The 23363-nt window shown below is 48.7% G+C and overlaps 1 protein-coding gene across 1 annotated transcript in view; it reads left to right on the top strand.

Annotated features, from left to right (window-relative positions):
* The window catches only part of LOC142042253 (sodium- and chloride-dependent betaine transporter-like), a 38034-nt gene that overhangs the window by 10674 nt on the left and 3997 nt on the right, over positions 1 to 23363 (top strand). The window contains exons 3-13 of the mRNA XM_075052001.1: positions 545 to 679; positions 2034 to 2174; positions 3781 to 3868; positions 5049 to 5181; positions 8095 to 8229; positions 10408 to 10511; positions 12074 to 12198; positions 12469 to 12581; positions 13933 to 14070; positions 15505 to 15607; positions 22569 to 22669. Coding sequence (XP_074908102.1) covers positions 545 to 679; positions 2034 to 2174; positions 3781 to 3868; positions 5049 to 5181; positions 8095 to 8229; positions 10408 to 10511; positions 12074 to 12198; positions 12469 to 12581; positions 13933 to 14070; positions 15505 to 15607; positions 22569 to 22669 — 1316 coding nt within the window. The remainder of the gene's footprint in view (positions 1 to 544; positions 680 to 2033; positions 2175 to 3780; positions 3869 to 5048; positions 5182 to 8094; positions 8230 to 10407; positions 10512 to 12073; positions 12199 to 12468; positions 12582 to 13932; positions 14071 to 15504; positions 15608 to 22568; positions 22670 to 23363) is intronic.

Genomic DNA, 23363 nt, shown 5'->3' with positions numbered 1-23363 from the left:
TTTGGGTGCAAACTGTTTTTCAAATTTGATGTGAAATATGTCTCAAGTAAATTTATATCCTGGCAAATTTATCACTTACCTGGAAATGTCACCAGCCTCTGGGTTTGTATCCTCTGGGCAAGTGGGAGTTTTGCTGTGACTCCCGGGAAAGGCAGAACAAATGTGGTTATGTAAAACAAGGACTCCTTTTGCTTTGCCTGACTCCTGCTGAAAGCTAGAATGAGGACAGGAGAGTGAAGCAGGGAGAACTTCTCCATTGCTGTCTTTTTTTATCTCCTTGCCTGGGTACTCCTCACCTCTAGGTTTTGGCCAAGCCCAAATGCAGAAGTACTGCAGTAGCACAAGACACACCACACTTGTATTTTTTTCCATGAAATGATGGTGCTGGAAACCTTGTTTTTTTAGCAGAGGTTGCACAGTTAATTCAGAGAAATATTTGTGTTTATCTAGCTGATTCCAGCTGTGGCCCCAGGTACCTGGCGAGGGGTGGTGGGGATAAGGTTTTAAAGCGGTTTCTGAGGCAGCATCTTACCCCTCTCTGCAGGAGCCTTCCTCATCCCCTACCTCATCTTCCTCTTCACTTGCGGGATCCCCCTGTTCTTCCTGGAGACGGCGCTGGGGCAGTACACCAGCCAGGGAGGGGTGACAGCCTGGAGGAAGATCTGTCCCATCTTTGAAGGTCAGTCAAGTTACGGGAATTACCGACAGCACTTTCTAACAGCTAGTGACTCAGAGCTTTTTTTGGAAATGTTATTGTGGTTTTTTTTTTCTTTCTTACTTATTCTTCCTCCCTTCTTCTCTCCCCCAGCCGTGTTGTCCCTCCTGGTGACTGCTGTGTGTGTAGGGGCTGTGCCCTGACCCCCCAGTAGGTGACAGAGGGTGTGTGGTGCTGGTCCGGCCGAGTTTGAGATGCTCTGAGATGCTCAGAGCCCAGGAGAGAGGAGAAGCAGGAGGGCCTGCAAGCAGGAGGAGGAGGATGGAGGTGTCAATACACAAATACCTGCATGTAGTCCAGGGCAAATACCGAACAGAGAAGAGGGTGAGGAAGGCTGGCTGGCTTATGGTGCTTTCCTGGCCCGTCGCTGTGCCCAGGGCTGCTGTGGCAGCATTTGCAGGCTGTCGTCCTGCAGACTGGGGAGAATCACTCTGCACGCACCGGTCTGACAGCCCGGAGATGGGCTGGGGCTGTGGTTAAGGCCCAGGTACAAGAACCAGGACTCCTGGGGCCCTGGGGAAGGTTATTTAATGGCATTAATACACTAATGAGTTTAACATCCACAATTCTCCTGTCCAGAGGAGAGCTTATTACCCGCGTTTTGCAGACAGAGAAGCCTGTGCTCAGGCAGATTAAAGGCCTGGTTAGTTTGCTCCAGCACGGGCGTGCAGGGATATTTGAAACTCCCTGGGGAGTCCGGGACCTCCTGCGCTGGAGGCCTCTGCGCTGTGGCACGGGCCTGGGGGTGGACAGCGGTGGCATCTCAAAGGGCACTGACAACCACTTTTAAACAAATTAATTGGGCCTTTCTGACCCAGTTACCATTCTGATGTCTCAGTGGGCGATGGGCACAAGCAGGACCCAACACCAGAGCTCAGCTCCTAAGTCTGTACTTTTGCCCCAACACCATACTTGAAGCATGATGTATATCAGCTGTGAGAACCCTTTTCTCCTGACTCTTTCTAGAAGGAAGAAACTCACCTGCATTTCTTTTGTTTAAAGGCTAGAGCTGGCTTTCCTGCAGGAGAGGCATGTAATGCGGTGGCATGGTAGTGATCAGAAAAAAGTTTTCCCATCAGCGGAAGGTTTTATCTCTGTTTCGCCATAGACCTGTCTAGAGATACCAACAATGTTTCCTGTCTGCATGCACAGTCACGAAATCCTTTCTCTTTCCCTGAAATATGTCTTGCCCTATTCTCTAGTGAGCCGCGTGGTTGGTGTTGCACCCTTCTTAACATGGCAGGGTCTATGTCTTTGTTTGGGGTTAAGCCCGACGTGTTGGGAGTCGGACCCTCACCTCCTTTGTTTTCCTTCACAGGAATTGGGTATGCCTCACAAGTCATTGAGTGCTATCTGAATATCTACTACATCATCATCCTGTCCTGGGCACTCTTCTACCTGTTCAGCTCCTTCACTGCAGTGCTACCATGGGCCAGCTGCAATAATCCCTGGAACTCAGGTACACTTTCCCTTGGCCAGCTTCTAGCTCCTTCCCAATTCACAGAAATTATTTGGGTTTTGTAGAAAATATTTTTTATTCAGATAAAAAGCTCTCATGAGCTGCAGCGTGGTTAGGGACTCCTGCAAAGGCGACTGTCTTCATTTACCATAGGCAAGTGTCACAAAGGGTGAGTGGTATGACCCTATGCCTAGCAGCAGGGGACAGTAAAACTATTTCTGCATGGAGATGTTTCGGACATTGAGATTTCACTGAAAAATCCACATTTTCTGGCAAGCAGGAGAGGTAGGTGGGTTGGGACAGTTTTCAAGCCAATGTAGAGTCCTCCTCATGTGGCAGGAGCTTTTCATTAGCTCTACTACAACGATTTATCTTACAGTTCCCTTATTCTATCCCACTCCTTCTGAGTTACTGGCACAGTTGCTGCCACGTACTGAACAGTTTGCTTTGTGCCCTTAGCTTTTGGCTAAATCAGGCCAAGCCTGCACTGGAGGATTTTGCCAGTACAGGTCTCCTAATGCAGGAACCAGTAACATAAAACTCTAAAGGCACAGTTTTTCTGGCCTAATCACATCCATACGAGCCTCTATACCATTACATTGGCCAGGGGTCTCATCTCCTTGTGCCCACAACTCACATAACTGTGCCCAGCAGAGAAGACCTGGCCTTGGTTTTACTCAAGGCACTTGAGCTGTTCCTGGGAAGATGGGGTAGACGTGAAGTAATCCTCATGGGTCTGATGTCCTTGACAGGCCTCTTTTACCATGTTGAACAGGTTGTTTTGCTTTCAGTGGAAAGCCAGGCTGGAAAGAGCTTTGGCAGCAGCTCCATTCCCTCACTTTTTCTCTTGGGTCAGATGATTCATTTCTGTGATGTGTTAAATTTCTCCACCCCATGGGCCATTCACTCACAGCTTCCTCTATCCCTTCATCCCAGCAGAGGTAACCAGCCTTTTAAAGAGTTGATCTGATTCCTTCAGCTCTCCCAGCATGGGTTTGTTTGCGAGGAAAGCCACAGATGTTCTCTCAACAGGCAGAAGCTTCCCAGCAAGAGCTGGGCTTCCTCGGTTTTCCAGTGGATTGTCTTTTTCTTGCCAAATGCAAGCTGAGGTGCATTTCTTGGATGCGTGGCATCTCCTCTGTTTTTAGTAATTCCATGCTATATGACAGGGTTGGGAATGGCAGAGTGGAACATGAAGGCATCTGCGGAGTGTGTGAACATATGCATGCATGTGTGGACAGGGAATGGTGCATCACGTGGGAGGAGAATGCGTTTTTCTATCCTGGCTACTCATAGTGGCTATCCCTCAATAATCTGTATTTTGCAGCCATCTGGTTTCCATTTGGCAGGGAATTGCTCCCTCCTTCCCCTCTCCCCTTCCCAAAGCCCTCTGGCTACTGCTGGATTAGGATTTGTAACTGGGGAGAGCCAGAGTTTAACGAGATGCTTAATGAGATGCAAGCATTTAATGAGATACTCTATAGCACAGGGTGAAGGGGCTGTGTGCTGCCAGAGTGAGGTTTAGGGTACAGAGGGGAAGGAGCATCCCTCATGGAGGAGCCTTGGAGAATTTCTCTGGCTCATCAGCTTCCTTTTCTTTTGGTAGATCTCTGTGTGGACATTCTGAATAGCTCCAGCCTGGACAACAGGACCTTGCCTGCGAACGCCACCTCCCCAATGATTGAGTTTTGGGAGTACGTGATCGCTTAAAACTGCCTTTTCCCTTCTTCTGACCACGTCTTGCTTGGTGCCTAAGGGAAGTTGTCCATCAGGCTGCCCAGGCTCATCTCTGGAGAGCAGGGATCTGAGGTGCATGCATGAGATGCCAGAGGGGGGCTCGGGGAGGTTTGTTCATGGGGCTGGAAGCAATAAAACACCTCTGAGGGAGCGGTCCTGCAGCAGGCCAGACAGTGTCCCAGAGAGGGTCATCACTGCAGCCTGCAGAGGTTGAAATGGCTGCCGGAGCCACACTACCTCTCCATGCTCAACTGAGGAAGGAGTCATAAAGAAGAGGGGTGCCAGGGGGTCAGCTTCAGCAGGATTTTGGGTTTCCATTTATGGCTCCTAAAGTGCCTCTGAGAGGGTTGAGTGTCCTTTGCCCCTTGCAGCCACCATAGGGCACATAGAAGATGATATGTGCCCATGGGTGCAGAAAGAGTCTGCACAGTGCTGGAGCCCCTCTCCTGCCCTACTCTTTGCACATACTATTTGACGAGAGCTGTGACCCCTCTGAAATGATCGTTCAGGTTTTCTGCAGAGGTTGCAAGGGCAAGGGGACCCTGAGGGGACAGGTTTGGAGAAGGGTGTGCAGAGGAATCATAAGTGTGTGGTTGGGCTTCTGGGGATGGCATGAGCTGCAGCGCTGAGCTCTCATGCAGCCCACCTTCGTGATGGTGAGTCTTCAAGGAATGAGGCTGAAGGACAGGCATGGGAATCGTAAAGGCCATTTATGCTTAATTTAGGATGTCCATAGTATACGGGGAGGTCAGAGGAAGAGCGGTGGCCATGGGGTGATGATGGCATTTGTGGTCTGCCTTGGATTGAGTAGTGTCTGCTGGGCAGATGCCAGGGTGGGGGAGCAATGGGGAGCAGGTGGTGATTTTGTGTTGTGCGGGTCTCATGGGCATGGTGCCATGGGCTTGGAGAGTGGGAGGGCTCAGGCCAGCTACAGGACATGGTGGACCAGCATCAGCAGGAATGACAGAGAGGCAAGCCCTAGGCAGAGCTGGGGTGATTCACATGGCTGGGAGCCCTGGGCAGATGTGTTGTAGATAGTCTGTTAAGTCTTTGGATGGGGTAATATGGGAAAGGTCTGTACAGATGAGTGGGGTCTGGGGTGTTAATGCTTCTCTCCCTGTCCCTGGACACTGGCAGGAAGCGAGTCCTGGGGCTCACGGATGGTATTCACAAACTGGGCACTGTGCGCTGGGAGCTGGCTCTGTGTCTTCTGCTGGCGTGGATCATCTGCTACTTCTGCATCTGGAAAGGGGTCAAGTCCACAGGCAAAGTAGGAATGGAGATTGTTCTCCTGGTCCATAAGCCTCCTTGTACCCATCTTACATTTCTTCCCCAATCTCTTTTCCTTCTTCATGAAGTAGAGGCAGGAGACACACAGCACCAAAGTCAAACCTAAAACCTGGTGGGGCCATACTGATTTACACTGCTTGTGTTTGACCCATAAGAGGAAGAAAAAAAGACTAGGTCAAACAGGGAGGGGAGAACAGGGAAAGACCTGGGAACTGAGGGTAGTCTTGGGTCACCTTTTCCCTTGCAGATACCCACAGTGGCTGATGGATACTCCCCAAGTGCCCTTGGGAATCATCCACTCACCAGTGTGTTGTCCTAGTGTGGCTTGCTGGTGTTTTTAACAAGATCCTCTGCAGTGGCAAACTTCCTATCCCTGGCAATAATTAAACACTTGAGCAAAATAGACAAGCTGCTGCTTGTAACCAGCTCAGTGAATAGATAATGAATCTCTCCTGCTTCTTTATGCTGCAAAATGCTTGGGGTGGGAGAGGTGTCTTTGTTCTCTCCTTTGTACTCTCCCTGGCTCTGAAGTTTTTGGCTCAGCAGGTCACTTTCTGCGTTTTGCTAGTGAGGCTGGAGCCAGTGCTCCCTCCTGATGTTGATCCCATAGATCAGGTAGACTGGTTATCCTTCTGGAGTGAATGAGTGTGTAATGCGTTGGGGTAGGTGTTAGGGATGCTGCTATGGGCATGACTTGTTCAGGAACTCCTTCCTTCCTGGAGCTGCAATGAGATGGGTGGGTCATTAATGATGGTTGGGTCTTGTGGGTGTCCAGTGGATGTCCCAATAGCAAAAGGAGGGGGAGCAATTTCTGCAACAGACTTCTTCCTTCAAATCACTATCCCTGGTATTGGCAGATATTCCCTGTAGTACAGGACACCCATGTTCCCTGTAGTACTGGACACCCATGTTTTGGTGTCAGATCCCATTTCCCACCTTAAAACTGCACCGGGCGCCCATTTTAACAGAGCAAGAGAATAGCTTGTTCTGCTCGCTAGGTTTCTCCCAGTCTTTGCTGATGACTCTGACTCTTGCTGGTGCTGAGGTGCTGTCCGCTATTTCTCAAGAAGGGAGAGCCAGACTCCACATCTATGGGGACAGGGAATGCTCCGCATTTTAAATCTCAGTTCTCTGATGCTCCCTGGTTGAATACCACAGTGCCATCTTCACAAGAGGTATCATTCTGATCTTGGGAGATTGGGTCTGAGAGATGTTTGATCCGCATGGAAGTGTAACTAAGTCATCCCAGGCCCTCTTCAGCTCTCAGCCCTCTCCACCGAGTCTCTCCTTTGCCTGGTGCTGCCCTGGTGTGCAGAGCTTGCCTGCACAAGGAGAAAGCTAAAGAAGTTCAGTCAGGCTGGTTGGGCTGATCGGGTTTGGCAAAGTCAGACCAGAAAGTGAGAGGTAACAGTGAGTGCATGCAGTAGTTGGGAGTGGTTTTTCTCGGACCACAGAAGATTTTTCCATCACAAGTTTTAGGATACAGGGCTTACTTTTTACCAGCCAGATGTTACGGACATGGTGCGGCAATACAGGATGGGTTCTTCTGTCCTGAGACATACCGCAGGTCAGACAGGCCAGTTGTCTTCTCTGCAGGTAGTCATTTTGGGTTTTACTGGAGCACTGTCAAAAAAATCAGCTCCTTCCTTCTTTTCCCTCACTGACTATGTATTAGGATAAGCAGCAGGGAGGTCCCAGGAATTCTGAGTAGGTGCATAATTTTGTTTAACAGCTGCAGAGTAAACAGGATGTTGTGCTTGACTGAGAGGCTGCTCTAATCCAATAACCCTGCCAGACCCTTGTGTTTATGCTTCTGTGATTTAAGGAGTCCAAACTTAAAGAAACAATAGTGACCTCAGGAAAATAATTTCAAATAACTCCATGAAGACTCATTTTCTTTAAAAGCCTTTTTCTTTTATTCATTTTGCCCACTCTTGTGCTCTTTCCATGTTTCCTTTCCTTATGCATTCAGCTGATGTGTATAAGTGTTCCCCAGAAGTGATTTCTGAAGGTAGATTTTAGTACTTGTGCCAAAAGTGCTTGCATTCTCATTCAGTCGGGGAACAGCAAAAGTACCACCTACTGTGACTTGTTCAACCGATTATCACCAAGCAGAAAAAATATCATTTTAGGCCCCTCACTATGAATCCATAGAGTAAACAAGACTTCACATTACTTGGATGAATTTTAATAATGAATAAATGTTAGGAAGTTGCAGCTTGCTCATGGATATTTTGCAAATAGAAAAAAAAAGTTAAATTAGACAATGGATTAGAGATGATTAATTCTACTGTAATATTTATTTACATCACACACAAGAAGAGGTGAAAAGAAGGGTTTACAAAAATAATGGTCTACGTTTTCTTTAAAGGCTTTGAGGTGCCCCCCATTTTTTACCTGTGAGCTCAGAGGCATTGAAGGGATGAGGGAGCTGCATGAGCACTCCTGGAAATGAGACCCCTAAGAGGTGTCTCAAATTGGGCAGCAGAAGTTGCTATTTAATTTGGAAAACTCTTGCTGGGAATAGGACCATTTTAATAACTCCTCATTAAAACTCAGTGACAGGAAGAGACCTGGGTTTCTGCTGCAGCTCTAGAAAGATGAAGAGAACAGCTGGAGAGCGGGGAAATTATACTGACTGGAAAGAGACAATAAAGCAGAGCAACCAGTGGAATAGTCTTGGGTGAGGAAAAAAAAGTAGATTAACTAAATCACTGGTGAGATGTAACCTTGATTAATTTCTTTCCCACCCCTCTCCTATGCTAGCAGTAGCAGCTCTAGCCAACAGCAGAGTCAGGGATGTTTGCCGGGGTGGGGGCCTGCAGACGAGATGAGAAGATGCCTGCACCCCCCCCCGCTGACCCTCTCTCCTCTTGTTTCCCTGCACCTGCAGGTGGTTTACTTCACTGCCACCTTCCCGTACGTGATGCTCATCATCCTGCTGGTGCGAGGAGTCACGCTGCCGGGTGCTGCGGAGGGGATCATCTTCTACCTGAAGCCGGACATTTCCAGGCTGGCAGACCCACAGGTGGGTGGAGGTCAGGCAAGTGCTGGCCATGGGAAGGTTTCCAGTGCCCTGGCCCTTGGATCTGCTGCTAGCTGAGGATCTAACTGTCTTCTCTGAAAGGAGACCGGTGAACCAGTAAGACCTCCTTAAAAGAGCTGAGAAGGGTCTAGTCCCCCTGCACAGCACAACCTTTTTGCTCATACATCTGCAGCATATAGGCATATTAGGTCATTTCCACTCATGGGCTAAGCAAAACCAGAAGAGTATATGAAATATTCAGCATGTAACAGATGGTTTTGCAGGGTCTTAAATGCAAATAATTAAGGAAGGAGAGGGGGAAAATAATCTATCGTTTTTCATTTTTTCTGTCCTGGTTAGCAGTTTATTTGGCTCCAACAGAGCCCTCCCAGGGAGTGCAGGTCCTCTGTTTGCAGAGACCAAATGCACACAGGTAAGGCGGGCTGTGCCCCAGCTGGGCAGCAGGTTCCCTCCACCTGTCCTGGGGGCTGGTTAAAGGGTCGGCCCCTGCCACGACTTGTTGGAGCTCGTGGAATGCCCCCCCGGCAGGGAGGATGCTGGGTACCCAGGGAGGGCAAGTCCAGATGAGGGCAGAGGGTACAGCCCAAACCCAGGACCTGCAAGGTAGCCCAAGTGGGCAGGAGGTGGGCAGCACCCTTGGGGGCTGCAAAGGGCAGGCAGCAGGACCCTTTCTTGGAGGATCCCCCCGGGTGTCTGCTCCGGCACCTTTCTGTAACAGCAGGTTGCTTCCCTTCCCCACGTGGGCTCAGCAACGCTGTGCGGGCTGCTTCTGCCATCCCAGGGAGGTGTTAATGCAGACACCACTCCCAGCCACCAGAAGAGCATTTAAATGACACTGCACCGCTGAATCTTTTCGTGGAGGCAGCCAAGCAATATGCTTAGCACACAGTCTCAGCTTACCTCCCGCATCTTCCCAGATGGCTAAAGCCCCAACTGCTCCCAAACCAGCTGCCAAACACACTGTCTTCCCCCAAATGGCTTTCAGATGCAATTATGTGTTGTCAATACAAAACCTGTGGTGCGCTGAACGCGAAGAGCCAGCTGAACGTAAATGGCATTTTAATATCAAAATAAATAACAAGGGGGTGACCGGGGCTGAGTGTTTTATTCGTGGACAGAGCCTATGCACTGCAAACCTCCCTATCTTTCACAGCCTAACTAAAGCTGACATGGTCTTTCCAGGCTGCTGCAACCCAGCACAGCAGGAGTGAGAGATCCTGCTACTGAGTTCAGGCGGAATGTGGAGCTTTGGTGTGAAGCGGGATGTGTGCCTGTGCCCACACCTGAAGGGCCCACACGTACACGCCTATCTGTGAGAGATCTGTGTGAATTTAAGCAGCAATGACTGGGCTGGGATTCTCTGAAAGCTGCCAAATTGCAGCTGCCTGGATGTTTGCAGCTGGGGGCTGCTTAGAGGGAAAAGAGAGAGGGAACACAGACAAACAGCAAGGTGGGCTGTTTTCCTGCCTGCCTGCTAACTCGCAGCTCAGGGCTTTCCCTGGGAGGGTGCGAGAGCGGAGCTGCAGTGCAGCCCACACCGCACGGGGTGAAGGGGCTTTTCCACGGGGGAAGGCTGGAGCAGCGGTGAACAAGCCCACCCAGCTTTTCCCATGCAATGCCAGAGCAAAGGGGGACTTCGGCGCCCGACACCCCACCAACCTGAAATCTCTCAGCTTGGCAATTTTCTGCCCTTCACCCTGCACCGTGGCCTCAGAGGTGTGAGAAACTAGATTGGGGAACAGGGAGGGGACTACACTGATCATGCAAAGGACTCTCTGGCCCTCATTTGGGACAACTCACCAGTGGCTCTGTGAACCCTGAGCCATGTAGGGACCACAGAGATCTGCAGTGTCACCTTCAGCCAGAGCCATGCTATCAGGGATGCTGTCTCCACCCAGAATGCAAAGGCACAGGATTGAGAACCGGTGTCACCTTGAGTGGGATATGAAAATAGGGTCCCCTCAGGCGACTATTCCTAGAGGACTTTCAGTCCTGTAGCTCAGTTTTCCCAGAGAGGTATCCTGGTTTCTACATCCACTGAGCCACTCTCTGCATCACAGGGTTTGTTCTGCATGGATGGAGGAGTTGTTGCTAGACAGGACACAGCCATTTGTTTATTTTGTTGCCAGGTCTGGAGACCACTGACCTTCTCTGTTCCAGGTCTGGATGGATGCAGGCACTCAGATCCTCTTCTCTTATGCGATCTGCCAGGGGTGCCTGACAGCTTTGGGCAGCTACAACAAATATACCAACAACTGTTACAGGTAAGAGGAGCCTGGACTCCCTGTATCCTTCTGGAAATTTGCTGAGAGACAAACAGCACAGAGCTGCATCTGAGGCAGGCTCTGTCCCCAGGGGAGACCTTGGGCCATGCTGCTTTGACTAATGAGCTGCCCAGAGTGTGGAAGCTGCAGAGGACTCAGCGTAGGGATGGAGAGTGGCTGAGGGAACGCAGGAGCCCCAGAAAATGGCTTTAGTAGTGCTCTCCTGTGTGAGTCAGCTTGGAAACAGGAGAGACTGGAGGAGGGGGAGGAATGAAAATGGAGAGTGCCTCCAGCCACTGTGGAGACACCACAGGCTATTTTGACAGGGTGAGTGAGCAGGGGTGGCACGGCCGGCTCTGCTGTCACTTGCTAGGCAGGGGAGATGGTACAAAGATGATGGCTGGCCCCCTGCCTCCAGTGCTTTACTACCATCAGGGTAATGTACTGCCAGTGGCATTTTTATCCTATCAAGGAGATTAATCAAGTCTGTCTGGCCTCCTCCTTGCCCTTGGATTACAGATCTATTTTATCCATGGCCTGACACGTTGCTCAGTGAAGCCATCAGGACCATTTCTGACACCTTCCACAGAGCCCTGAGGAGCAGGGGCTTTGTTATTCCTTCATGTATTGCTCCAACATGGATGGGAAAATGTAATGGAACTTGGGAGACATCAATCACTTCTCCTCTTTTTTTTGTTCTTCAAAAGGTGCTGCCATGGCTGTTGGTCAGGCAATTAATACTTTCCCCTGGGTATCCTGAAATGTATCTGTCACCAGTGGAGTGGTGTGCTGACGCCTTCCTCTAATGCCTTAGGTGCCTTGAACTGGCAGCTTAGCTTTGGGTGGCCCAAATGTGCTGGGTGTCCACTCTGGCCCATAGCAGCTGACACTGTGGGTCAGTGCTTGCAGCTGCCCAGGCAGAACCCCAGGGTGTGGGGTTTCCAGCCCAGTCAGCTCAGGCTGGTGCCCCGTTTTCACAGGGAGAAAGTGCACAAACACTTCAGGACAAGTGGCATAGTACATTCCAGCCTCCATCTGAGCATAGCTAATAAAGACAGTGCAGACACAACCCTTGTCAGGTGGGGATTTTTGGTAAACCATTAGTCCTTGTTTTACCAGACCTGCTGAACCTGTATGTGTTCATGCTTTCAGATGCTCCTCTTTCTCGACTATGTTTACTTTTGCAACCTCTTCCCTTTTCTAATTTGCTGTTTTCCTCATTTTCACTGTTGTTTTTATTATTCTCTTGACTCCTGTCAACTTTTGTGTTGCCGTGTCCTTACATATATCATTGTGGCATCCTATTCACAAGCTACTGGTGGTGCCCGATGTCTCTCTTTGTGTCACATATAGACCTATAAGTCTTGAACAGTGGGGTACAAGGTAGGTAGGCTGATTTTTGGCTCTCTTCTGAGCTTTTTACTTCTGAGGGAGTTCAGGAGCAGCATTGCTGTTCCTTGCTCCATGCTGTCTGATTGGGGAAACTGAGTACAGACATGATCCCAAGTGGACGCATTCTGCAGTGGGAAACACTGATTTCTCTCTGATCTCCCCCTCTGCAGGGACTGCATCATGCTCTGCTTCCTGAACAGTGCCACTAGCTTCATTGCTGGCTTTGCCATTTTCTCTGTGCTGGGCTTCATGGCTCGAGAGCAGGGTGTACCCATTGCAGAAGTGGCTGAATCAGGTACGTTTTTCCAGGACACTTCAGAGCCAAGGCAAAACAGAATGCCTGAAGGGGAGCCCAGGATGTTATCTACATCCTCTATTGCTATGGGTGTCTGCAGCAAGGTCTGCAGGACCACTGCTCCCTGACACAGCTTTCAGCCCTGTGTGGGCAAGGAGCCGTGGTGATATGAGCTTTGAAGCACTATGTGAGCTCACTCTGTGCTGCAGGGTGGTGGTGGCAGTCAGTGGTGTGGGGGGCACATGTGGTCATCCTGTGGTCTGTTGGCAGGTCCTGGTCTGGCTTTCATAGCATATCCAACAGCAGTAACGATGATGCCTGTGTCTCAGCTCTGGTCCTGCCTCTTCTTCCTCATGCTGATCTTCTTGGGACTGGACAGCCAGGTACAGCAAACACCCTCTCCTCATCTAACACTCAGGTGCCTGTCCCTACCCTAAGCACTCCCCAAGGCCATGGGATAGGACAAGGTCATTATGTACTTTGCTGGTACCTCAAATACATTCTCCACATTGTCCACAGCACATTCACACTGTGGGAGCTCAGACCCAGGGCTGATGGGATGCCAGTGGTTATGTGTGCTGGCATCTCTGTTTGGCATCCTTCTCCCTGTGTGTATGTGACGGTGTCCCAGCTACATCCCCTCCCACCTCTGTGCCAGCACCAGGACCGTGCACACTGCGGAGTAAGGCCTGGCACAGAGCAGGGCAGTCTGGGAAGGGGAATGGGGCTGTTTTCTCCCAGCTGCATCTCACCAGAGCAGTCCCTGTGTGCTCTCCTCACTGGTGTGCCCATCTCTTACCCTCCCATACCCCTGTTATGCCAGGAGCAAAACCCAGCAGAGCACCCTGCCGTGCGCAGTGTGCAACCCTGGTGTGCTGGCATGAGGGGAGCGGGGATGTCCTGGCATGTCTGCCAGGCAGGGTGCTCTGCTCAGGCTCCCCTTTGCAGCACCTCAGACCCTGCACCTGGAGAATCAGGTCTCTTTCCTCTGTTTCTCTCGGTCAAGGTCCCCTCCTGCCTCATTAGCTTATGGCTCTGCTTCATGCTGGCTGGGCTGCCCTAGCAGTGGCTGGTGTTCTTTTATGTACCCTATGGGTGGTGTGTGCTGTGGGACCGAGAGCCACGTGGTGATGAGCAGGCATTCTGCCCCACGGTCAGCCCCAAAAGCCAGCAATTCACCTGCAGCACCCCTGGCCACACACTCTATTGGGTTGTCCCAGGCAGCTGCGGCATATTTTACAGCCAGTCCTGCGTTATGAGGGGTGTGCTTCATGTTAGGGCTGATCTGTGCCCCCACAGTCACCTGGTTCCCCTTAGCTTCATGGTGGCAGAGGAAGCTCCCCTCTGTCACAAGGGTTCCTTGTGCCATCTCAGGTGCTTCTTCACCCTGCTCGAGGGGCACAGTCTGCCCCTTGCATCCCCATCCCTTGGTCATTCCTGCTGTGCAGCAGCATGCTCTGTTGGGTTTGAGGCAATTCCTTGTACATCTCACAGTTCATCCTCCCAACATGGGGCTGTGCTTTTAAGCCCTTTGGTCTGCAGCTCCAGAGTAGATCTCACTGATATATCGAGCTGTGTTTAGGTCCCTAGCAGCTGCAGCTGGCCCTTGGTGGACAAAAAAAAGAAAACAAAAAAATAAGAATTTGGGTGGCCGGAGGAAAAAAGTACAGTGAGAGGGAGTGTGTGCTTGGGGAAGGGGAGACACTGATTTTTCTGACCTGTCATCTTCTGCAGTTTGTCTGTGTGGAAAGCATGGTGACAGCTCTTATTGACATGTTCCCGGGAGTGTTTCGGAAGAAGGGGCGTCGGGAACTGCTGATCCTGGCCATTGCAGTCATATGCTACCTGCTGGGCTTATTGCTGGTCACTGAGGTAAGAAAGGAGTAACTGGGGTGTAGAACCAAGCACTGGAAACCCTGCTAGACTGTTCTGGAGGAGTGGTTAGACAGCAAGCTCATCTTTGATGCTGTTAATTATCCTTCATTTCTAATGCATTAGCTGGTGTGTCCAACAGCCGGTGCAGCTTTTACCCTGTGTGACGCTAGTGTACTCGCTGCATAACTGACCCTTCTGGAGAGACAGTCCCGCAGCCGAGAGAGGCTGCCTGACATATAGCTTTGTGCAAACACCAGGCCTAAGCTGCACAAGCAGAAGCTCTTCTAAGGGCAGCAATCATTTGCTGGCTGCTTTCCCCAAGAAGCAGAGCAGCAGGAGGGGAGGCTGGGGGTAATGGCTGCACCTTAACCCTGCCTGAGCCAGTGGGAAACCTATGATCCCTGGGACCAGAAGGAGCAGAGCTCTGTTGGTGCGACGCTACGCACACAGTGTTTGCCTTGCTCTGCAGCTAATAGCCAAGCACCTCTTCCTGCACAGTGGTGTGCCGTGCTGTGCATGCATACTGCAGGCTTGGGCAGGGGTCTTAGCACTCCTCTCTGTTGCCTCCATGTGCTGTGTAGTGACAGCTAATTCCTGCTAAACCTCTTAGGCACTGCTGAATGGTCCTCCAACAGGATCCCGGCTAAGGATTTGCTGAAGGCAGCTCTCCCTGCGATCAAGAGAGCTTTGAGTGAAACTGCATTAAGGGTTCTCATGGCTTTTGCATGCCCCTTTGCATGGAGGCATCTACTCCTGTCATTGCAGGATGTCACCTCATACGTGGTGGGATGAAGGGGTAACTGCTCTGCTGTTCTGGCAGTGTATAGAGTCCTTCAGCACTATTTGAAAGCATCTGCTTGACTTGTGTTGGAGAGTCTTTCTCTTTGAAAAAACACATGAAGTATGAGAGAGGAGTCATCCACTGACCTGGAGAGGTAGCTGATGGCAACTATGCAGGGCTCAGCTCGAAGGCAGAGGCAGCAGGGAAGCCACATGCCTCTGCCATTGCAGGGCTTGGACCTTGAGCAGTATGTAAAGATGGAGGCAGCTAAAATGAGGTATCTGAATGTCCTGATCCTCAGGATCACATTTTCTTTGGTGCAAAGCTCTGCACTGCTACATAGTATTTTGAAATTACGCTGGAAACTTGCTAACTGATTTAAAACAAGCAAACAAACTGGCTCCTGCTTCTATGGACATAGAAACCAGCCTAGCCCAGCAGTATCATAAAATGGGCATGAAATGCTCTCCTGCCACCAGGCCTGACTGTCTTTTTTGGGACGGAGTGGGGGCAGCCCCAAGAGAAGGCTTTTCTTCTCCTACCTGCTCTAGGTGCAGTGTTTCTGCTGCTATTCTTCTGCTTGCTTCAGTTATTTTTCCCTCACATGGAATAGTCCTTCCCTGACTCTCTCTTCTCTACCTTGTCAACAGGGTGGGATGTACATCTTCCAGCTCTTTGACTACTATGCTGCCAGTGGCACCTGCCTGCTATTCCTGGCCATTTTTGAAGTCATCTGTGTAGGATGGGTGTATGGTAAGTGGAGGACAAAAACTTGTGGTGCTCTTTCTCAAGGCAAGGATATGGGGTTGAGAAGTGGGAGTGGATAGAAAAGATCCTTAGGGGGCAAAGAAATGCTGTAGTTACCCTCTTTCTTGTCTGGTTTCCACTGTGTTTCCTCACAACGTTTCTTAATTGTTCCACATTTAGAGTAGGAATGGTTTTTCCTTCTCTGAAGGTTCCTCATGTTGAACTACCTTGCTGCTCTTTCCATCTACCCTTTGAATTGGAAAATGAGCTATAGAGGAGTGACTGCTGTTCTTTGGTCTCTGTTACTGTCTGCTTACCTTGTGCCTTCAGTTTAGCCCTGTCAGTTAATTTAACACAAAATGCTGGGATGCAGACTTGCTGTGTGCTACTTCTGCGATGATACATGCTTCCTGTTTGCACGGGCTGTGATGGCACTTCTAAAAGGAATGGAAGGGATTGATTTGGCTCTCAGTGAAGTCTCTAACTAAACTACTCAGGAGCAGGATTAAACTGAGCTCCACGAACTATCAGAAGGAAACCAACTGCTTGTTAGTCTGTGCAGTAAGAAGAGTATCCTGTGATATCCTACGGGAGATCTCTTCCCTGCTGAAAGGTGCCTGAGCACACAGGCTGCAGTTCATCTCCCTGAAGCTTGTGTCGAGGCTGGTGGTTTTCAGGCAAAGGGTCTAGTTGTGTGTGATTCAGAGCAGCTGCTCTCTCTTCTTAGCTTCATGGAGCTACAGGAGCTCAGTATCTGTAAGGAATCATGCAAAACTAAAGCAGATGCCAGCTTAGACCAGACCCTCGACATCCCCCAATCACGCATCTGATGGCTTCTAGCTATGCCAAGCAGCATGGCCATCCTAACCTAAGGAACAGGTTGCAGGCATGAGCATCATGTTGTGTGTCTTTCAACGGCCGGGAGTGGATGCTCGGGAAGGAGTATAATAGCAGAAAAGTTAGCAACGATACTTCCTGCAAATATTTTTCCAGCTTCTAACAACTTTTTATAGAACCATAGAATGGTTTGGGTTAGAAGGGACCTCTAAAGGTCATTGTCCTGGTTTCAGCTGGGATAGAGTTGATTGTCTTCCTAGTAGCTGGTGCAGTGCTATGTTTTGAGTTCAGTATGAGAAGAATGTTGATAACACTGATGTTTTCAGTTGTTGCTAAGTAATGTTTAGTCTAAAGTCAAGGGTTTTTCAGCTTCTCATGCCCAGCCAGCAAGAAGGCTGGAGGGGCACAAGAAGTTGGGAGGGGACACAGCCAGGGCAGCTGACCCAAAGTGGCCAATGTCCATACCATGTGATGTCACCTCTAGTATATAAACTGGGGGGGTGGGTGCAGGGGATCACCGCTCAGGGATTAACTGGGCGTCGATCGGCGGGTGGTGAGCAATCACACTGTGCATCATTTGTACATTCCAATCTTTTCATTATTACTGCTGTCATTTTATTAGTGTTATCATTATCATTATTAGTTTCTTCTTTTCTGTTCTATTAAACCGTTCCTATCTCAACCCACGAGTTTTACTACTTTTCCCGATTTTCTCCCCCATCCCACTGGGGGGGGCGGGGGGCGAGTGAGCGGCTGCGTGGTGCTTAGTTGCTGGCTGGGGTTAAACCACGACAGTCATCTAGTCCAGCCGCCCTGCCATGGGCAGGCACATCTTTCACTAGGTCAGGTTGCTCAAAGGCCTGTCCAGCCTGACCTTGAACACTTGCAATGATGGTGCATCCACTACTTCTCTGGGCAACCTGTTCCAGTGTCTCAGCACCCTCATAGTAAAAAATTTCTTCCTCATATCCCATCTAAATCTACCCTCTTTCAGTTTAAAACTGTTACCCCTTGTCCTGTCACTACAAGCCCTAGTAAAAAGTCTCTTTCTGTCTTTCTTACAAGCCCCCTTTATATATTGAAAGGCTGCAACAAGGTCTCCCTGGAGCCTTCTCTTCTCCAGGCTGAACAACTCCAACTCTCTCAGCCTTTCTTCACAGGAGGGGTGTTCCAGCCCTCTGATTGTTTTCATGGCCCTTCTCTGGACCCACTCTGACAGGTCCATGTCTTTCTTGTGCTGGGGGCCCCGGAGCCAGATGCAATACTCAGCTTGTTGCCCAGGGATTTCCAGAGGCAGAAGTAAAATCTATTTATTTCTCTCCTGTTAATTTTTCCAGTTGACTCAGGTAAGCAGTTATCATCCACAAAATGCTGCAGCAAGGAGCTCCAAGGCTCGGTCAGGCATGTGTGGAGTCACTCTCTTTTTCTTGTTTTGAATCTGCCACCTGCTAATTTCACTTGGTGCCACCTTTGTCTTATTTTAGAAGAGACAGTGAACAGTCAGTGCCTGTGTGCTGTCTTTGGTGCTTACAGTTTTACAGAGGTTGCATTGGCTGTAGTGCAGTTGCTGACAAAGGGGTTATCAGTTTCTCCAAATGTTTATATGTACAGCAGGAGCCAATTGCTAGTCTGAATGGACTCCTCTCTTACTGAAATGGTAGCAGGTCTGGCTGCTTGGGCTTGGCCTCAGGGGAATGCAAGAGAAGCAGATCTGTAAGAGAGATTTATTTTAGAGAGATGTCCTGCAAGGGAAGCTCACCTGAGAGCTTGCAATACTAGATCCTGGCCAGATTTTAATTTAGAGATGCCTTCTACCCAGTCCCTGTGGGATTTACAGGGCGATGGAGATTCCCATCCATCTGTGACAGGGCTTCATCATGACCATGCTCAGGTACATTAAGCTGAATTATGCTTTAATGTATAGAACCCCCCCTGCCATTTTATGGTCACAGAGGCCACATGCCTTTTCCGATGACCCATGGAGAGCAGCAGTGGCAGACAACGAGCAGCAGGAGAGGTGATGCTGCCCCAGCAGCCTGGAAGGGGGACTGAGCAGCTGGGGACTGAGAAATGGCCCTTTCCCTCACCACCAAGGATTCATTTGCCCCACTCCACAGAGCGGGATTTTACCCTCTTGATGTTCTGCTTTGCACCCATTGGGCTGATTCTGCTCTGAAATGTAGTCAGAGGGCCAAGGTGAGGCATCTTAGTGGAAAAATAGTGCCTGGTGCCAGTTGGTTTTTTTTTTCCCCTGCCTCAGATTTGGCAGGACTGAGCCTCTTGCTTACACTGTGAAGAATTACAGCATTTTTGCTAACACAAATACGCATTCTGAGTTTCCCCTCTCCCAGCACATACACCAGCCACCCACCACTTGGCAGCTTCCCTCCGCTGCCAGGCAGCTGCTCTCGCAAAGATCCGAGGATTTCCTCACGTACAGCTCTCTGCCTGTGGAAGGATCGTGCAGCATTGGACCTGCTGATCACGTTCCCTAGAGGGGAGTGCTGGAGGGGTTTTGGTTGTGTCCCCCCCACCTTCGTCTCTCTCCCTTCCCCTTTGGGACAGGCAGCCCTCATATAAGGTTATATGGCATGGGTTTTGAGCACTGGGATTCACAACATGATGCCACCAAAGTGTGCTGCAGGGAGGATATTTTCCAGGCAGTCACAGCATGCACATTAGGATTAGCTGTTCCAGGAGAAAGCGAGTGCCTCCATCGCTGCAGGAGAGCCAGGGCTGAAACCATTAGGACTGTTTACAAAACTAAAGCAAACCGATGCCAGCAGGTACCTGTGGGGGGCCCTAGGGTGAACCCATGTTGTGCTGGTATAAATCTTTCTCTCACTCTCTTGCTCACATGCGGCATGGCTACCAGAAGCAGCAGCCTCCTTCTGCCTGGATCCTGCCTGTCGGGCTTGCTCTGGCTGTGTGTGCTTTATCCTCTTGGATGCACTGGCTACAGGCAATTTTACATGCTTATTTATGGACCATAAGGGGCCTGCTCTGTGCACCTGGTACTCAAAGGGTGCACAGTTGTTGCAATGCCACGACGCCTCTGCTGCTGGCATTTTGCACAGGTTTGGTGCAGATGTTGATGCCGCAGGTTTGAGACAGAGAGGGAGCAGATACAAGCTTAGTACTATGGCATAGTGCCGGGGTCTTCACCTATTGAAATCCTGTGGATGAAATTTGATATCAATGAATGCAAATAAATGCAGCTTGGGAGAAAAGATTTAAAGGGGAGGGCTTTTTCATAGGTTCCAAACTAGCAGATCTGTGAAATTCACTGTTTCTGGATATTGTAAAAATAAAATAAAATCTTTGTCCCTTTTAGTTTGGGTATCACTTGCAGTTGGTATAAGCTACATAAAATGAGAAGGGCTCCATAAGGACAAGACATAAGGATCTAAACAAATCTCTAGTTGGGTTCATGTGAAATTTATTCCCATGAATTTATGTAGCAAAATTAAATGATTTGCCAGAAAAGCATGCAACAGATTTGAAGGTTTATGGGATTGGTCAGCACAAGAGAAGTGGTACCAGCATGCACGGATAACCGCCCTGTGCCTGCATACCATTCTTCCTGTCTTGGGATATGGGGGATAACAACAAACATCTTTGTTCATTCCAACAAAAATCTCTTTGAGGAAATCTTTATGGTTTTGTCTGCAGGAGCTTTATTTAATCCTTCTAATGTGCTGGGAAGGAAGGGGGACTGCACGTGTCCTCCAGCCTCTAATTTGCTCAAAAAGCCAACACTGAGTGTGGTTGAACTGATGACTTCTTAAGCTTGATTACTCTTTCATCTGCCTGCGAAATGTAGAACATATAAAACCTCCTGTTCATATACTCTCTGAGGATGTTCATGTCAGTCCCCATTGTGTTTCACCACATCACCTACTGACTGCCACCGTGGCTGGGGAAGTGCAGGACCTGATGGTTGTACAACAGAGAATAGGGGTAAGGACAGGTGGAGGCACACCGTAACTAACAGCGTAAGTTTTGGGTTGTTTTCTTGGTGGAGGATGGATGTCTTGCATCTTTTTTTTGTTTGGCATCTTTGTATTTCTTTAATTGCTATGTCTCTTCCACTAGATCCTAGATCCAAATTTGCAGTGAAACTTTGGCTTCCACAAAGTGGTATTACAAATGAATTTATCCGTCATATGTGTTTTATCATCATAGTGTGTTTCTGTGGAAACACTGTATGGTATAAGAGACTGTGCTAAGCTCATATTTTAAACTGCAAGTCACATCATTTATCTCTCTCTCCTTTTTTTTCACCCTGTGGAAGATTTTGGCTTTTTGGCAAAATAAATTCTTTATACCATTTTCCTTTCATCCCCAGTATATTTTCAGAAATTCTATCTGAAGCCTCATGATCCTTACAGCTTGGAAGTTTTAGGCTTCTGCTTTTTGGTGTAGGCTGGGCTCCCACAAAAGGCTGCGTGTCCCTTGATATGCCACAGCTTGTTGTCTTTGCTTGAGACTACTTGTTAACTTGCCAACTCAAGATGGGAACCATAGTTGTTCAAGGAACCTGCCCTCCCCAGCCTAAATGCTTCAAAAAGCTGGGTTTAAAAGAGCTTTCCTGCAAACATTAGTCATGGGATATAGAAAATAATGCAAAGAGTTACAAAAAAGAAAAGCACACATAATGTGCTTTTGTAGAATTCATATATTTGAAGGAAACATAATACAGCAATTTAATTCTAAGACATAAAAAACACAAACCAAAATAAAACTCACCAAACCCCAAACACTCACAAGTGTCACCAGTCCTCTAGGCACATGTTTTGCCCAGACCAGCCTTCCGGTGTTAAGATGCAAAGAAGCAAAGTCTCATCATGCTTGCAGGTGGGAACTGTGGCATGACTTTGAGTTCACAGCAGGATGAACACCCCTAAAGGCACAGCCCTTCTTTATCAGCTAAGCACTGTGATTAAACTTCAACAAGACAAATATGGTATTATTTCATCCCAGAGGTGCTTAATTGGTAACCTTTTCTATGGGCAGTCTAGCTCCATTTTTTTGTCTAATTTTGTTGCTCTATTTTACCTGAGGCAGGTTACTCTATTTTACCTGATTTAGTACCTCTGCTTAGCTCTAGTTAGGAAGAAGTCAGGGCATCTTATGAATTATTTTTTTATTCTTCTTCATTTTACATTTCTTTTTGGCCAATGTTAGGCTCTTGTTCCTTGAAGACATCTTAGAGCTTACTACAAGGTCTGCTGAAGTCCATCTGCATTATGCCGTCTCCTCTATATACTATTGCCTACATTTCCTCTTTGTGCTTTGGGTTGGGAAGAGTCAATGGATAGGGTCTGGCCAGTGGCAGGACTTTTAGATGCTCTTCAGAGGTATATCCCACTCTGGTGTACCACGAGATTCAGGTGGGTCCCACATACTGTGAACAACATAATCTAGTAAGTGAAACTAATGAGAGGTAAAGAAGGAGATCAGGCACTCACAGGACATCTCTCATTGGACAGTACAGCAGCACTTGTAGATGGAAGATTTTGTTTCCAGCAGAGTTCGGATTGCCAGGTCTTCTGGGTTTATGCCAAAAATAAAATATTCTGTGGAAAGCAGCCTCTTGATGAGAGAGGAAATGCCCAGATCAGTGGGGATTCTTGACATAACTTCCCTGGTGTGCCGATCTGGTTACAAAAAGAGGGTTTTGTTTGGTGTCCCCCACTCTCTTTGTTCCTTTTAGCACTCTAGGCTCACACAATCCCATGTGCTCAACCTGCAAGAGCTTTCCCTTGCTGACCTATAAACCAGGCACCTCTCCTTGCCTTGTGCTGGTCCTTACCAGCTCTTAGTGGCACGTGGGCTGCATCCTCTCACTTACAGCTGCTGCTGTCTGAGGGACAGGGCATTTCTTCTGTGTCAAGCTTTCTGATAACTTATGGCTGAAGTTAAAACCCTCCATCTGTATTCAGCCACAGATGGGCCTTTTCAATGCCAGAAAAGTCTGTTACCTGCTGCTATATTATTAGGATAGCCATGTTTTTGCCAGGAGTAAACACTGAGGATAAAGAAAGTTGGGATCTGATGTGAATAGTGGTTGAAGGAAACAACAATGATCTGATCTCTGACTTTGTCTCTGTGCTGGCTGGTGGCCAAGGTGCCAACCGCTTCTACGACAACATTGAGGACATGATTGGTTTCCGGCCGTGGCCCTTGATCAAGATATGCTGGCTGGTGTTCACCCCAGGTCTGTGCTTGGTAAGTGCAATTATGACAGCATGGCATACTATTCTGGGTCCCTGGGTTCTCAGTAGAAAAGGTTGATTTGTCTTCAAGGTGGTGCTGTAATTTTTTCCAATTGCTATGGAGAAGCAGAAGCTTGTCCATACCTGAGGTGGCAATTTATTTCCTTTGTGAAGCCTTCTCTTTTTCTTGGAAAATTAATTGAGCCTGGAAAGCCACTTGTTTATTGTGAAGGCAAAGGGAAATGTGTCCTCAAAGTCTGGACAGGTTTGGTCAAATTACTTTTGAATAGAAGACCAGTGAGAATTACCCTGTTCTGAAATACTTGCTTCAGCCTGTGTTCCTGTGACCTCCTGTGGTTCAGAAATATCTTTCCACGGCCATTTGCTTTCTGTTATTAAATCTCTTTTAAAACTTCTGTGACAACTGTGTTTAAAGAAAATGCACCCTAAGTCAGGCAAGTTCTTGCCTGTTCTGAGTTTATGTCCAGTCTTGCTCCACTGAGTTTTACATGATTTCTGACCCAAATTCTGCTCCTGCATCTGATGTTGAGAGTTCTTTTCTTTGACCTCAGTGGGAACACAGATGGGATCTATAGCTACAGCTTACAAAAGATTTCTAGTCCTTTGTCCTCAGGCTCCAGCAGGAGTTGAATATCAGGGAAATTTTCAAAGCAAGCCTGATCCAGCCAAATCATCTGAGAGCTCTG

The sequence above is a fragment of the Buteo buteo genome, chromosome 19, assembly GCF_964188355.1.
Source record: "Buteo buteo chromosome 19, bButBut1.hap1.1, whole genome shotgun sequence".
NCBI classification, from domain to species: Eukaryota; Metazoa; Chordata; class Aves; order Accipitriformes; family Accipitridae; genus Buteo; species Buteo buteo.
The sequence above is the reverse complement of the archived record's forward strand: the minus strand, read 5'-3'. Positions and strand labels throughout refer to the sequence as shown.